Below are 14,809 nucleotides of genomic sequence, written 5' to 3'. Positions count from 1 at the left end.
CACAGCAACCATTGTCTTTTCAGGTTGTGATTTTTACATACAAAGATCCATGGCAACACGTTAAAGACACCCGGGCAGGAAAGTCTTATCTCCAGTGGCCCTGTGGTAGGGGGTCAGCCTTGAAAGAAAATAAGGCTCCTGGAACAGCGCCTAGGCCCTGAGTTCTAGCCCCAGGGCCGACCAAAAAGAAATAAAAAAGGTAGAAGGGATCCAGGGGTAGTAACCTGTTTTATGCCCGCCTGAAGCTAAAGAAATATCTAAAATATTTTTTCAGGATTTTCTTGAGTTCTTCAGTTCTTGGATGGTCCGCCTTAGGCAACGTGTGGGGGCTGGACCTGCGGGGCGGGGGCGGAGGGACGTCCACCCGCTGGCTCCCCGCGGCGGTCCTGGGGGGCCGGGGTAGGGGGCGCCGAGGCCGGGCGGGGCCAGGCCGGAGGATGCACATGCAAGCCCGGTGGCTAGTGCAGTGGAAGAGAGGCGCCCGGGCGGCTTTCGAGCTTCTTTTCCCGCCAGGAGAGCCGCCCTCAACCTTGCAAGCCTCGTGTGGGGCGGCGGCGCCCCAGCAGGCCGCAGGACCCCGCCACCCCGTCTTGGGGGCCCGCGTCCCTCCGACCCTCGCCCTCTGCCACAGGCCCTGCCCCTCCCACTCGCCCCCTCCCTTCGAGCGCGCCCGGCGGCCGCGCGCGCGCGCGCGCGGGCTCCTTTCCCTCCCTCAGCGCGGGTGGGAGGGAGCCGTCCTCCCGCCGCCACCGCCGCCGCCGCCGCCGCCCCCCTCCCCTTTGTTTCCCTCGCCGCCGCCGCCACCACCACTACCACGAGCCCCGAAGCATATCCCCTCCCCGCGGGTGATTACCCCTCCTCCACCTCGGTTTAACGGGGGCCGGGGGCGGGGGGGGGGCGGCTAGAACCGAGGGAGAGGGCTGGTGCCCCCGAACTTTTTCCCGCAGGAGTCTCGGCTCACGGCCCAGGGAGCCGTCGCCTACCCGCCGCGGGGGAGGGAGGCCAGGACCCCATCCCACGCTCCCGAGGCCCCCTCCCCCCTCGCCCTTCCCCCTCCTCTCCGCCCCAGCCGCTTTCGCTCGGCCCCCTCCCCTCAGCGGGTCCTCCTCTTTCTCTCCCTCTCCCTCCTCCTCCCCCTCCCCATCCCTTCCCCCCCACAATGCAGTTCGCGGCGCGGCGGACATGGCGGTGGAGTCCTGAGCTCTTCGTGTCCCGGCCTCCAGCGGCGGCGGCAGCGGCGACGACGGCGACGGCAGCGGGAGGCGGAGGGGGAGCGAGAGCCACTGAGATGAGGAGGCGCCGCGCGCGCCTGTAGCTCGCGGGCCTCGCAGGTACGGAGGCCCGGGCCGCCTCGCCGTTCCGCTTCGCTCCGCGTCGCGCCGCGCGGGGTGCAGAGGGGGTGTGCTCGGGAAGGCCGGGGCGGCCCCGGCTCGCCCTCCTCAGGTGCTGCGCCTCGCAGGTGTCGCGGCCCGGCGGGAGCGCGCCTTGGCCGCTCCCTCGGGGCCTGACACTTCTTTCCTGGCTGGAATGGGATTCGGGTGTCCCGGTGTGGGGGGGCGGGGGGGGAGGCTGAGAGGAGGGTGGCGGGGACGGCGGCCTGGGCGGCCTGTGGAGAGGAGAGCACGGGGTGGGGGTGGGGGTTGTTGGGGGCCCAACTCCTGGGAAAAAGAGGCTGGGGCTCCCCGGCCCCGCGTCGAAACCTGTTGTTAGACTGGCTGGGCGAATTTTGAGTTAACGGGATTGGTTTGAGCGTTCTCTCGAGTCCGGTGTGATCCCTGCCCTGGATGCCTTTTCTTTGACCCTTGCTTCGGTGGGGAAGTGTATGTAATGTATGTAAACACACACACGCACACGCGCGACACGTTACGTTCCCCCCCCCCCCCCAGCTCGCCCTTGGAGGGAGAATGCAGAGGTGTCCGTGGATTTCTTTTCTTGCTCGCCCGCCTTCTGGGTGTACCCCCCTCCCCCCCGTCGGATGGTGGTAATGCGAGCTTTTGACGTGGGTAGCTGTGAGATTCGTATTTGTAAACAGACAGCACTTCCCGAGGGTGTTGCACGCCTCCGCACGAGGCTTCTGATCCTTACGGTATCTGGATTACAAAAGAATGGGGTGTTTACCTAAAAGGAGCACATCAGCGGGGTTTCTAGTCATACTTGAATGGGATGAATTACTGTTATTTTAACGGCGCTGGGTTAACGTTTGCTAAAAGAATATCAAAATCTTAGATGAATTTTATTTTATCTTGCGTGGGATCTTTCCGTGTATCATGTTGTCTTCATTTTGATCTACTCCTGATAAAAAGTAATTCCATATACGTTTAACATTTGGGATTTCCCAAAATGTGCCCCGAGATGAATTTCGAATTGCTTATTGTAGGTATGCATTTAGTAAGTAGCTCCAGCAGATCAGATTACCTTTTATTTCAAAACATTCTCCCCCCTCCCATCTTGTAGCAGCGAAATGTTTATAACATTTGGTGAAACAAAAGATGCTTGTTTCTGTTCCTAAAGTAATAATAAAAATGGATAATCGCAAGAGGGTCAGATAATTTAGGGAAAATACCATACTTAGGTGTTGAATTGTAGAATGGTTTAAAGAGAAATGTTGACTTTGTGTCGTGTGTTGTATGTGTTTATATGCTGAAATTTTCTTTACTCCGAATCCATATATATGTTTCCTTAGAAATTTGCTTCTGTACTGGGCTTTCCAGTACTGATTAATCATCTTTTGTAAAATTATCAAATAATTGTTTCATTTAGAAAGCTGTACTTAAGATAATGAACTTACAGTAGTGTCTATTCTGCTACCTACCATGTTTTTATAAGCATGTTTTTATAGAGAGTGCTTCTCAAAACCATATACTTTGGGGAAGATAAGAATTTATGCTTTAAAAAATGACAAAAAACTCTTTGACAAATTTCTCTGCTCTTTGCAGTTTTTCATTTGGCTAGTGTGGCAAATGAAAAAATAAATCTTCCATAAAATAATCCTGAAGTGGAATATAAGTTAATGACACTTAATGTTTTAAACCAGCAAACATCTGCATATAGAAAAAACAAGAGTTTCAGCTTCCAAGGCCAGGTTGTTAGTAACACAGATTATAACATGCACATAAATTTAGTTCAGCTTTGTAAATCCCAAATAAGATCTAGAATTTCTTGTTTTTGTTTAATATAGTTAGAACACCACAGCATTTACATTGTAATTTTAGACTTGAAAATGAAAATTTATGCTTGAAATTACAAATATTTCTGCTTAAACTAAAGAGGACTTTTATTCTCAAAGTAGATTCACTTTAGTAAGAGCAATTAAAGAACTTTTTATCTCAATTACCTGTGACATATATAGTCAATATAATTAACTGCTTTATTCTTTTTAGAATGCTATATGAAAGATCTATGGGTAGAAAAAAGTGCTTGAATTTATTGACTGGAAAGTTTTTTGTTTCAGAGAAATAAAATATTCAAGATTTACCTGTAGGAATGGGATGTAGCTTAGTCACAAAGTGCTTGCCTACAAGCACAACATCCTAGGTTGGATCCCCAGTACCCAAAAAGAAAAGACAAAAAAAAGTTTCTTAAAAAAAAAAAGCCATCCAAGATTTACCTGTAAAAGTTAGATTTTGTTTATCCTTAAAAAGAAAAGTACCTCCTTTCCTCTCCTTTCTTTCCTTTCCTTTATTTTTGTTTTGTGCCTATCCTGAGGCATGATCTTAGGGCCTGGGTGCTGTCCCTGTGCTTTTGTGCTGGAAGCTAGTGCTCTACTAGTTGAGCTACAGTTCCACTTCTGGGTTTTTGGTGAATAATTGGAGATAAGAGTCTCACAGACTTTCCTGCATGGGCTAGCTTTGAAAGTGATTCTCAGATCTAGGATTACAGGTGTGATCCACCAGTGTCCTCTGAAAAGGACTGTTTTGATATAACAATGTATGGAGATTTATTACTTTCTAAAATAAATCACAAATGTTTAGATTTATAAAAAGTGTTACACAATTAAGTTGGAGTCATTGCCGCAGATAGAAGTAAATTCTGAAAAATAAAAGAAAACAAATGACACTAGTTCAAAGCAGGACATGGATTTTTAAAAATTAAGAAGAATTTAAATTGTTTACATGTGACTAAGTAGTTTTAGTTCTAGAATTTCAGAAAATGGCATAATTTGGATGTAGAAGGTTAAAAACCAGCATAATGTCTCCAAGAGTTTCCTATAATTCCCCAAAGGAAAAAAACATAAATGCAAAGATTAAACAACTGAAAAGTTTCCCCTTTGAAGAGAGACTTAATGTGTGTAAAAGCCTTATAGTTTCCAAGTTATTTTCATATCAAATTTTCTCATTTTTATGTCTGTAATTATACTGTGTTAGAGGATGAGAGAGAAGGAAACTATTAAAAGAGTACCTGTTTTGTGACTTTTCTCGTGTGTGCCAGTACTAGGGCTTGAACTTTGAACTTTGGTGGTTCTTGTGCATTCTTGGTGTGGCAAAGGCTGGCACTTTGCCACTTGAGCCACACCTCCACTTCCTAGAGTACCTGTTCTGTTCCAAGCAGTTGTACTAGACATGTTTATGTACTTTTTTCTCTTGTTCAGTGTAAAAACACCATGTAACATGCTTATAGATGATTAATCTGTGACCCATAGAGGTTAAGTAATTTGTTGAACCTTAGGGAGTGAGATTTCAAAGTAGATCCTGGATCCTCTTTCTCATGTTGTCTTTCATATATATTATATACATATATCTATCATGTATTTTCTCAAATTTGTAGAAGTGAAAACTGCTTCTAATAGTGTTGCTCATTCATTCATTTAGTGAATCACCTTATCAAGCATTTCTATTTATTTTCTTTATTTTTTTTGTCTGGGTCTTGAACTCATCTGACCCTTGCTTTCGCTCATTTCTCGGTGGTGGTCTACAACTGGAGCCACACATCCACCCCCTCCATTTGTACTTTTTTTTTTATTTGCCAGTCCTGGGGTTTGAACTCAGGACCTGAGCACTGTCCCTGGCTTCTTTTTGCTCAAGGCTAGCATTCTATCACTTGAGCCACAGCGCCACTTCTGGCCGTTTTCTATGTATGTGGTGCTGAGGAATTGAACCCAGGGCTTCATGTATATGAGGCAAACACTCTACCACTAGGCCATATCCCCAGCTCCCCATTTGTACTTTATAATAGATAGATAGCATCCTAAATTTTTATACTTTAACTGAGACCATCATGTGATGTAATGTTTGATCTGTGATTAAAACTGTTTTCTGACTTCTAGCCTAGTATTTCTTTTTTCCTTGACATTCTCACCATGGATTCTGCCCTTGTCTTTAATGGTTAGTTTAGCTTTAGTTTAGCTTTCTAGCCACTCTTTGCCTATCCTTTCATCAAGATTTTTTTTGGTAAAGATCTTGTGATCCAAATCTAATTGTCTTAAGGCTTTTTTAAATTTAATTTTATTGTCAAGGTGATATACAGAGGGGTTACAGTTAATATGTAAGGTAGTGAGTACATTTCTTTTCATACTTGTTAGCCCTCCCTTGTTTTTTTCCCGCCTTCCCTCCCCCCTTGCCTAGGACTTTTTGATTTTTTTTCTTTCTTTTCTTTCTTTCTTTCTTTTGCTAGTCCTAGGGCTTGAACTTAGGACCTGGGCACTGTCCCTGAGCTTTTAAGCTCAAGGCTAGCACTTTACCACTTGAGCTGCAGTGCCATTTCCAGCCTTTTCTGTTTATGTGGTACTGAGTAATTGAACCCAGGGCTTCATACATGCTAGGCAAGCACTCTACTAGGAAGCCATATTCCCAGCCTAGATATTTTAATTTCTTAGGACAGTATTTTAAATTGAAAATATCTTGGAATCAGTTTGTTATGACCTGTCAAGAAGTTTTCTTTTCACCTTTATTTTGAATTAGTTGACTGTTTTTTTTTTAAGTTTTATAAACCTTAATTTTTTATTTAAATTTTTGGGTTTAAGCTTCAGCAGGGAAGGTCTGTGTATGTATGAATACACATACACATATATGAACACAAAGAAAAAGGTATGCTAATTATACAAGTCTGAAAGTTTTAAATTGGTATTTGATTTACAATGATTAGAGACATTAACCTTTTACAGAAGAGCCAGGATTTGAACCCAGGTTGCCTGAATCTAGAGCTTATTTACTGGTACACCATCTATTAACCTCAAACTAAGGATGTTAAAATGTAGTATGCCGAAGATGTTAATTTTCTGTACTACATAGGTTGTCAAAAAGGATTCTACAAGCACATAAAGTATGAGTTATACAGAATAAACAAACCTAGTTACATTTTGTCAATGTATTAGACAATGTAAATAATGAGGTTACTAAAATTTATTAGGCATTGACTATCCATTAAGTGCCAATCATATGCCTAGTATAAACGTAGACTATTCGTATTCAGAGCATGTTAGTAAGTGGTCACAGAGTCAAACTGTTTTCATAGAAATGTGGACACAGTATTTTCCTTTTCCTTCTCAATATTGAATATACTATTGTATATACATAACATGTGAACAAATTGCTTTGATGGCTAATGGTATGTGCATTATTTTCCTTCCTACCACAAGATTCCCTTTTAAAAGTCAGGCACGGGTGGCTCGCTCCAAGCTGCTTAGGAGGCTGAGATCTGAGGTTTGCAAGTTAGAAGCCAGCCATGGCAGGAAAGTATATGAGACTCTTCACCTTCAATTAATCACCAAAAACTAACTGCAAGTTGGAGCTGTGGCTCAAGTGGTTGAGAACTAACCTTGAGGGGAAAAAAACACCTCAGGGACAAGACTGACACACACACATACATACACACACACACATACACACACACGAAAACAAGAAAAAACCAGTGTTCTGTTTCATAAGGGTTGGACAGTACATTTCTATGGCTATTCTGTTGTGCTGGCCTTGCATGTTTTCTGCAGCTTCCTTTGGCAGGCAGTCCATGTTCCTAGTATCTCAATTTTCTGGGGTTGCCATTGTACCTTTGGCTTTGTAATCATAGCTGTATAATCCTTTCAGGTGTTGCTGGCATTGTTTCCAGCCTTGCCATACACTGCCTGACTCAGGCTTTCCTTTGAAAACTTGGTAGAGGTTTCCATGACCCCATAACTTCTAAAATCAGTATCACGTAGAAGAGGCTAAAAAGTCTACTGATAGTCTACTTGAACATGCTGTCTTAGCCTCTGCCTTGCTGTCTGGAAATACTAGCACTCAAAGAAATGAATCCTTGAGTGAACAGTGCACTCTGGTTTCTGTTATTATAAGAAAGTACCAAAAATCACACTATAAAGTGGAAAAGTTTATTTTCATTTTGACTCACAGTTTTGGAGGCTTCAATCAAATAATCACTTGGCCCTTTTGCTTTTGCGCCTACCATGGCAGTTGTGTGTTGCAAAACTACTTACTTATTCATGACCTGAATGTTAAAAAGAGTAGATGACTTCCACTGAAAAACTTCCAACTAGATCCTATCTCTTCAAGTCTCTCTACATCCCAGATGTACCATTCTTGGTACCAAGTCTTTAACAAGTGGGCCTTTTTTTTTTTTTTAAATTAGGGACATTTAAAACACACTATAGTATATGATAAGCATGCACACACACATACTTTTTTTTAAAGCTTGAACTTGGGCTTCATGCTAACTTGGCTTTTTTGCTCATGGCTAGCTCTTTACCATTTGAGCCATACCTCCAGCCCAGCTTTTTGTTGGTTAATTGAAGATGAGGATTGCATGTATGTTTCTAAGCCCGGGCTGGCATTGAACCATGATACGCCAGATCTTAGTTTCCTGAGTAGCTAGGAGTACAAGCATGAGCCTTCAGTGCCTGACTGGTAATCTTATTTTTATTTTTTTGGAGCTGGTCTTTGGTTGATCTCAGGACCTGGGCACTGTCCCTGAGGGTTTTTTTTTTTTTTCTGCTCAGGCTAGGACTTTCTCACTTGAGCTACCGTTCCATTTCTAGCTTTTTGTTGGTTAATTGGAGATAAGAGGTCTTCATGGACTTCCTAGCCTGGGCTGGCTTTGAACTACAGTCCTTAGATTTCAGTCTCCTGAGTAGGATTACAGGAATGAGCTGTCAGTGTCAGTCAATTGGTTGAAGAACCACTATATTTTCTACAGTGGCCTACTGATTTGTACATCCTCCACCAACAGTATACTAATGTGATACTGTAATATATTAATTTTGGTTTATAATTCCTTTTCCAAGCCAGGTCATAAGAACTAGAATTTTTCTTTCCGAAGGTAGGCCATGGAAAAATTGATTTTTCTCTCATTTTTCTATCTTGGAGGTGATCATAAAGAAATTGTTTTTTCTACCCACGTTAGTAAGTCATAAGACCATCCTCATTCCAGAATGGGTCCTGCCCCATATCTTAGAAGAAATGCTGAGGAATCTGAGCAGCCAGGCTTTGCTGGATTTCAAAACCCAGTCTTCTGGCCTATGCAGTGAAGAATAGGGTCTCCCTAATTAACCAAAGCACAAGATTTCTGAGAGGGGGCTGGGAATATGGCCTAGTGGTAAAGTGCTCGCCTCGTATATGTGAAGCCCTGGGTTCGATTCCTTAGCACCACATATACAGAAAAAAGCCAGAAGTGGAGCTGTGGCTCAAGAGGTAGAGTACTAGCCTTGAGCAAAAAGAAGCCAGGGACAGTGCTCAGGCCCTGAGTCCACGCCCCAGGACTGGCAACAGAAACAAAACAAATTAAAAACAAAAAAAGATTTCTGAGAGCTTCTGAATAGCTGAATAGTTCTGGAAGGTGGTACATAGACGCTCCATTCCTCTTTTATCATATTTCAGCTCTACTACTTGAGCCACAGTTTCATCTTTGGCTTTTTAAAAATTAAAGATATCTTTTTTTTTCTTTTCCCAGAGCTGAGGACCAAACTCAGAGCCTTGCGCTCAACCAGGCAGGTGCTCTTCCGCTGAGCTAAATCCCCAGCCCCTAAAGATAGATATCTTACAGACTTTCCTGCCCCTGATAACTTTGAACCTCAATCCTCAGATTTCAGCCTTTTGAATAGCTAGGATGATAGACATGATCCACTGGTGCCCAGCTCCCAAATAACCTTCCCCCCCCCCCCCCAGTCCTGGGACTTGAACTTAGGGCCTGAGCACTGTCCCTGGCTTCTTTTTGCTCAAGGCTAGCACTCTGCCACTTGAGCCACAGCACTACTTCTGGCTTTTTCTATATATGTGGTGCTGAGGAATCGAACCCAGGGCTTCAGGTATATGAGACTAGCACTCTTGCCACTAGGCCATATTCCCAGCCCCACCAGATAACCTTTAGAAGCTTTTCAGTATTATTGCTAATTACTATTACTTAGTGACTCATCCCTTTTCTTTCTACTCTTGTCTTTGTTTTTCTGTAGAAGTCACTCCAAAGCAGAAACTGTGCCACACTTCTGCCTAGAAATGTATACTTTCCATTGCCAAAATATAAGCTTAGCTCACATTATGTTATTGAGTGGTCCTGAAATACCATTCAGAATTTTTTTTTTTTTTTTTTTTTTTTTGCCAGTCCTGGGCCTTGGACTCAGGGCCTGAGCACTGTCCCTGGCTTCTTTTTGCTCAAGGCTAGCACTCTGCCACAGTGCCACTTCTGGCCGTTTTCTGTATATGTGGTACTGGGGAATCGAACCCAGGGCCTCATGTATATGAGGCAAGCACTCTTGCCACTAGGCCATATCCCCAGCCCCATTCAGAATTTTCTATGAACACATTTTGTTCATAGTCTTATCTATTAGAACTTTTCTTCTTGTTTCTCTCTTTTGCTTTTTGAATTCAGCACTCTGATTTTTTTATTCATGGTTATAATCTCTTCTAAAAACACTAGTAGGTTTTCCAAAAATATTCTTGGTTCTTGTTTTGTTTCCTTTGTTCCTTATTTATTTCTTATGGATTTTCCTGCCTGGGCTGGCTTCAAACCTAGCAATCCTCTGATCTCAGCCTGCTGATTAGCTAGGATTGCAAGTGTGAGCCACTGGTACTTTGCTGCTTTACTTTTTTATTTTTTGCCAGTCCTGAGGATTGAACTCAGGGCCTGGGCATTGTCCCTGAGCCCCTTTTGCTTAAGGCTAGTAGTGCTCTGCCACTTGAGCCACAGCACTACTTCTGGCTTTGTCTATGTATATGGTACTGAGGAATGGAACCCAGGGCTTCACTCATGCTAGACAGGCACTCTACCACTAAACCACATTCCCAGCCCTGCTTTACTTATGTTTTAGAGAGTCTTGTGTTTACTTCGGCCAGTCTTGGTCTGTGATTATTTTTTCTGTGGCTCTCAGTAGCTGTAATTGTAGGCATGATCTGTTACTCTGCTTGTTAGTATAGATTAAGTCTTGCTAATTGTTTTGTCCAGGCTGTTCTTGGAATGCAAACTTCCTGATGTCCACATCCTACCCCACGGGTACCAGGATTACTGGTATAAGCCACTGCATGGCTGTAGAATAGTACATTTATTACAATAATCAGTAAATCTGTGTAGAAATATTGCTATTCAAAGCCCATAGTTTGTTTATATTAGGGTCCGCTCTTTGGGTCCTTCCATGGGTTATAACAATTATTTGATGACATTTGTTTTGAACTTCTGTATACTTCGGAAGTGGGAAAAGTTCATTTGCGTTGTTTTCATGCTTAGAGAATGGAGTTTGAAGTCAGTTGAGTGTGTAAATAGGTACCATTTTACTAGGAGAACCAGGTGTGTAACATCAAATTTGGAATTCTGTAATATGTGCTTCTTTAGAACACATATAGATTGGAATTCTTCTCTTTTGTTTTTATTTTCCTTAGTTGAATTTTTTTCTTTCTTTCTTTCTTTTTTTTTTTGGCCAGTCCTGGGGCTTGGACTCAGGGCCTGAGTACTATCCCTGGCTTCTTTTTGCTCAAGGCTAGCACTCTGCCACTTGAGCCATAGCGCCACTTCTGGCCATTTTCTGTATATGTGGTGCTGGGGAATTGAATCCAGGGTCTCATGAATACGAGGCAGGCACTCTAGCCACTAGGCCATATCCCCAGCCCAGTTGAATTTTTTTCTGTGTGTGTATGGGGGGTGGTGGTGGTTGTGGGGCTTGAACTCAGGGCCTGGTTGCTGTCTCTGAGCCTCTTTGTGCTCAAGGCTAGTGCTCTGCCACTTGAGCCATAGCACCACTTCGCAGTTTTTGAGTGGTTAATTGGAGATGAGTCTCTTGGACTTTCCTGCCCCAGCTGTCTTTGAAATGAAATCCTTATATCTCAGCTTCCCGAGTAGCTAGGATTATAGGCTTGAGCCACCAGTGCCCGGCTCTTAGTTGAAAAAAAATATTTTTTTTTCTGCCAGTCCTGGGCCTTGAACTCGGGGCCTGAGCACTGTCCTTGAGCTTCCTTTGCTCAAGGCTAGCATTCTACCACTTGAGCTACCATGCCACTTATGGTCTTTTCTGTTAATGTGGAGCTGAGGAATCAAACCCAGGGCTTCATGCATGCTAGGCAAGCACTCTACCACTAAGCCACATTCCCAGCCCTGCTTTACTTATGTTTTAGAGAAAGTCTTGTGTTTACTTTGGCCACATTCCCAGCCCCCTTTTAGGTTGAAATTTTTATGGGTAGTAATGCAGAGCAACAACTTCTCTAAAGATTCTTTGATTTGATACCCTATTACCATAAGAATTACATTAGAACTCCCTCAATGGGTATATGATAGTATTTACTTAATTTTTTTAAACTCATAAAATTTATGATTTTTTATTTTATTGCCAGTCCTGGGGCTTGAACTCAGGTCCTGAGCACTGTCCCTGGCTTCTTTTTGCTCAAGGCTAGCACTATACCACTTGAGCCACAGTGCTGTTCTGGCCTTTTCTGTATGTGTGTTGCTGAGGAATTGAACCCAGGGCTTCATGTATATTAGGGCAAGCACGCTACCACTAGGCCATATTCCCAGCCCCAAATTTAGGAATTTTTATCTGCTTAGAAACTTGAGTTTTGAGAACAAAATATAAGTGATTAAAATATTTTTCTTAACAATGAAAAAAGCTTTTGCATTTTAAATAACAGATTTTCTTCTTCTTTCTTTTTTTTTTCCCCCCCTTTAACCAAATAGTTTGCTTGCCTAAACTGGATTTGGAGCTTTTCAAACTTCTGGAGATCTGCCATTTTACAATATTACAATTGGAAAGAACCGAGTTTTCAAATAATGGAAGAGCCCAAGACCTCTAAAAATGAAAATCATGAACCAAAGAAGAATGTTATTTGTGAAGAAAGCAAAGCAGTTAAAGTTATAACTAATCAAACTTTTAAAGCTAGAAATGATAAATCTATAAAAGAAATTGGGACCAGCTCTCCAAACAGAAATAATAATAAAAAAACCAAGCAAAATGATATTTGTATAGAGAAAACAGATGTTAAATCATGTAAAGTAAATGCTGCCACTGTTCCAGGCCCTAAAGATGTGGGATTAGTCCTTCGAGATCAAAGTCATTGTAAAGCAAAAAAATTACCAAATTCACCCATAAAAACTGAGAAGTTATCCATTTCACAGGCAAAATTAGAAAAGGTATCCACTTTACAGACAAAAGCAGAAAAATCACCAAAGTCACCTAGTTTACCACTGAAGGCAGAAAAAGCACTCTGTTCACCTGTAGCAACAATAGCATCAAAGGCACTTAGTTCACAGAAGAAAGAAGAAAAAGCACCTGCTTCTCAGATGAAATCAGAAAAAGTGTTCAGTTCACCAGCAGATCCAGAAAAGATGACCAGTTTACTATTGAAAGAAAACATTAAACAGGCAGAATTACAGCAGATTGGAAAAAAAGTTCCAAGTTCCTTTACTCCTGTGGACAAAGTGAATAATGAAGTTGTACAGGGAGAAAAGTCTCTGGGTAATGTACCACAATCTCAGAAGCAGCAAACACGGACAGATAATACTGGTGATTCTGATGACAGTACTTCAGGAGTTGAAGACATATCAGATGATTTGAGTAAGTATAAATACTTAAGTCACATTTTTTTGGGGAGGGATTTTTGTTGTTGTTTGAACTTGAATTTGAGCAGTTTGCTTGCTCAGGTGGCGCTTTTGAGCTACACCTCCAGTCTAGCTTTTTGCTGGTTATTTTGTAGATATACTATTGTGGACTTTTGTGCCCTGGCTGGCTTTGAACGTCAGTCTTCCACATATCAGCTTCCTGAGTAGGATTACAAGTGTGAGCCATAGGTGTTGGCCTTGTATTAATGTTCTTTAGGTTGTCCTTAGCTACTTTAATTACAAAAAGAATATTAGTATTATGGTTTTTAAAGATAAAAAACCCCACCCTTTTATTTATTATAGTAGGTAAAAAGGCTATGCACATACAAGTTTAGTGGGTCTTTCAGTTTATTAGATATGTGCAAATATACACTATTTTGCAATGCTAGGGATTGAGTTTCATACATGATACATAAGTGCTCTACCACTGAGCTGTATCTAAGTACCATACATTCTTTTCTCTTTTTTGCCAATCCTGGGGCTTGAACTCAGTGCCTGAGCTTCTTTTGCTCAAGGCTTGCACTCTATTGCTGGAGCCACAGCTCGATTTCGATTTCCAGCTTTTTCCGTTTATGCGGTGCTGAGGAATTGAACCCAGGGTTTCATGCATGCTAGGCAAGCACTCTAAGCCACATTCCCAGCCCCCATACATTCTTTTGTTTTTACAATATATTGCTTATTCATTCACCAAATATGGATGTATTAGATTCCTATTACATGCCAGTCATGTTTACATTGAAAAATGGGGGGAAAATACAGCCTTAGCCCTCAAGGAAGCTTCCATTTTGATGGTGTGTGATACAAATAAGTTAATTTTCAGCGTAAAAAACTTAATAGTTGAGTAAGTACATGATTTAACTATGAGATTTAAATTTTAGTTCAAGAAACTACACTTTAATGGTTAGTCTATGAGTATGAATGAGACTGAATATTGACCAGGGATTTTGGAGAGAAAGTGGCAAGAGATGCAGCTAATAGGTCATTTTTGGAGAATGATGGGCCACTTAAACTGTGACAGAGTTAGAACTCTATCATGAGTGTTTTAAGAAGCCAAGGAAAAGACTTTCTTATTTTTCACCAGTACTGGTATTTGAATTCAGGGCCTTGTGCTTGCAGGTGGCTCTATTGCTTGAGCACACAATAGCCCTTTTGGCTTTAGTTATTTTTCAGGTAGGGTTTCATTTTTCCTGCCTGGGAGGGCGTAGTCTGCTACCCTCCTACTTTACACCTTCTTCACAGTTGGGTAGACAGCTATGTACCCCACAATGCCCAGCATTTTCTTTCTTTCTTTTTTTTGTCTGTTGTAGGGCTTGAACTCAGGGCCTGGGCACTGTCCCTGAGCATCTCTGGGCTTGAGGTTAGTGCTCTATCACTTGAGCCACAGTGCCACTTCCAGTTTTTGAATGGTTAATTGGAGATAAGAGTTTCATGGAGACTTTTCTGTCCAAGCTGCCTTTGAATCGTGATCCTCAGATCTCAACCTCCTGAGTAGCTAGGATTACAAGTGTGAGCCACTTATGCCTGTGTTCCCAGCATTTTCATTGAGAGGGCTTTGTTCTTACCCTGGGCTTGTCTTTTTTATTTGTTTGTTTGTTGTTGGTCATGGGGCTGAACTCGGCCTGGGCCTTGTCCCAGCTCTATAGTTCAAGACTAGTAGTACTCTGCTCGTTGATCCACAGCACCACTTACAGTTTTTGAGTGGTTAATTGGAGATAAGAATCTCACTTTTCTGCCTGGGCTGGCTTTGAACTGCGATCCTCAGATCTTTGCTTTCTTAGTACCTAGGATTACAGGAGTAAGCCACCAGTGC

The 14,809-nt window shown here is 42.6% G+C and overlaps 1 protein-coding gene across 7 annotated transcripts in view; it reads left to right on the top strand.

The window, feature by feature from the left end:
- The first annotated feature begins 1,187 nt into the window (after positions 1 to 1,187).
- The window catches only part of Tut4 (terminal uridylyl transferase 4), a 95,739-nt gene continuing 82,117 nt past the window's right edge, over positions 1,188 to 14,809 (top strand). For 4 of the 7 annotated variants that reach the window (XM_048351314.1, XM_048351313.1, XM_048351316.1 and 1 more), the window contains exons 1-2: positions 1,188 to 1,331; positions 12,079 to 12,955. In XM_048351314.1, coding sequence (XP_048207271.1) covers positions 12,172 to 12,955 — 784 coding nt within the window. In that variant the 5' untranslated portion in view covers positions 1,188 to 1,331; positions 12,079 to 12,171. The other 3 variants (XM_048351318.1, XM_048351315.1, XM_048351312.1) reach the window with 2 other exon arrangements.

This window comes from Perognathus longimembris, chromosome 7, assembly GCF_023159225.1.
Source record: "Perognathus longimembris pacificus isolate PPM17 chromosome 7, ASM2315922v1, whole genome shotgun sequence".
NCBI lineage: Eukaryota > Metazoa > Chordata > Mammalia > Rodentia > Heteromyidae > Perognathus > Perognathus longimembris.
Note: the sequence above shows the minus strand (reverse complement) of the source record. Positions and strands in the feature narration are given on the sequence as shown.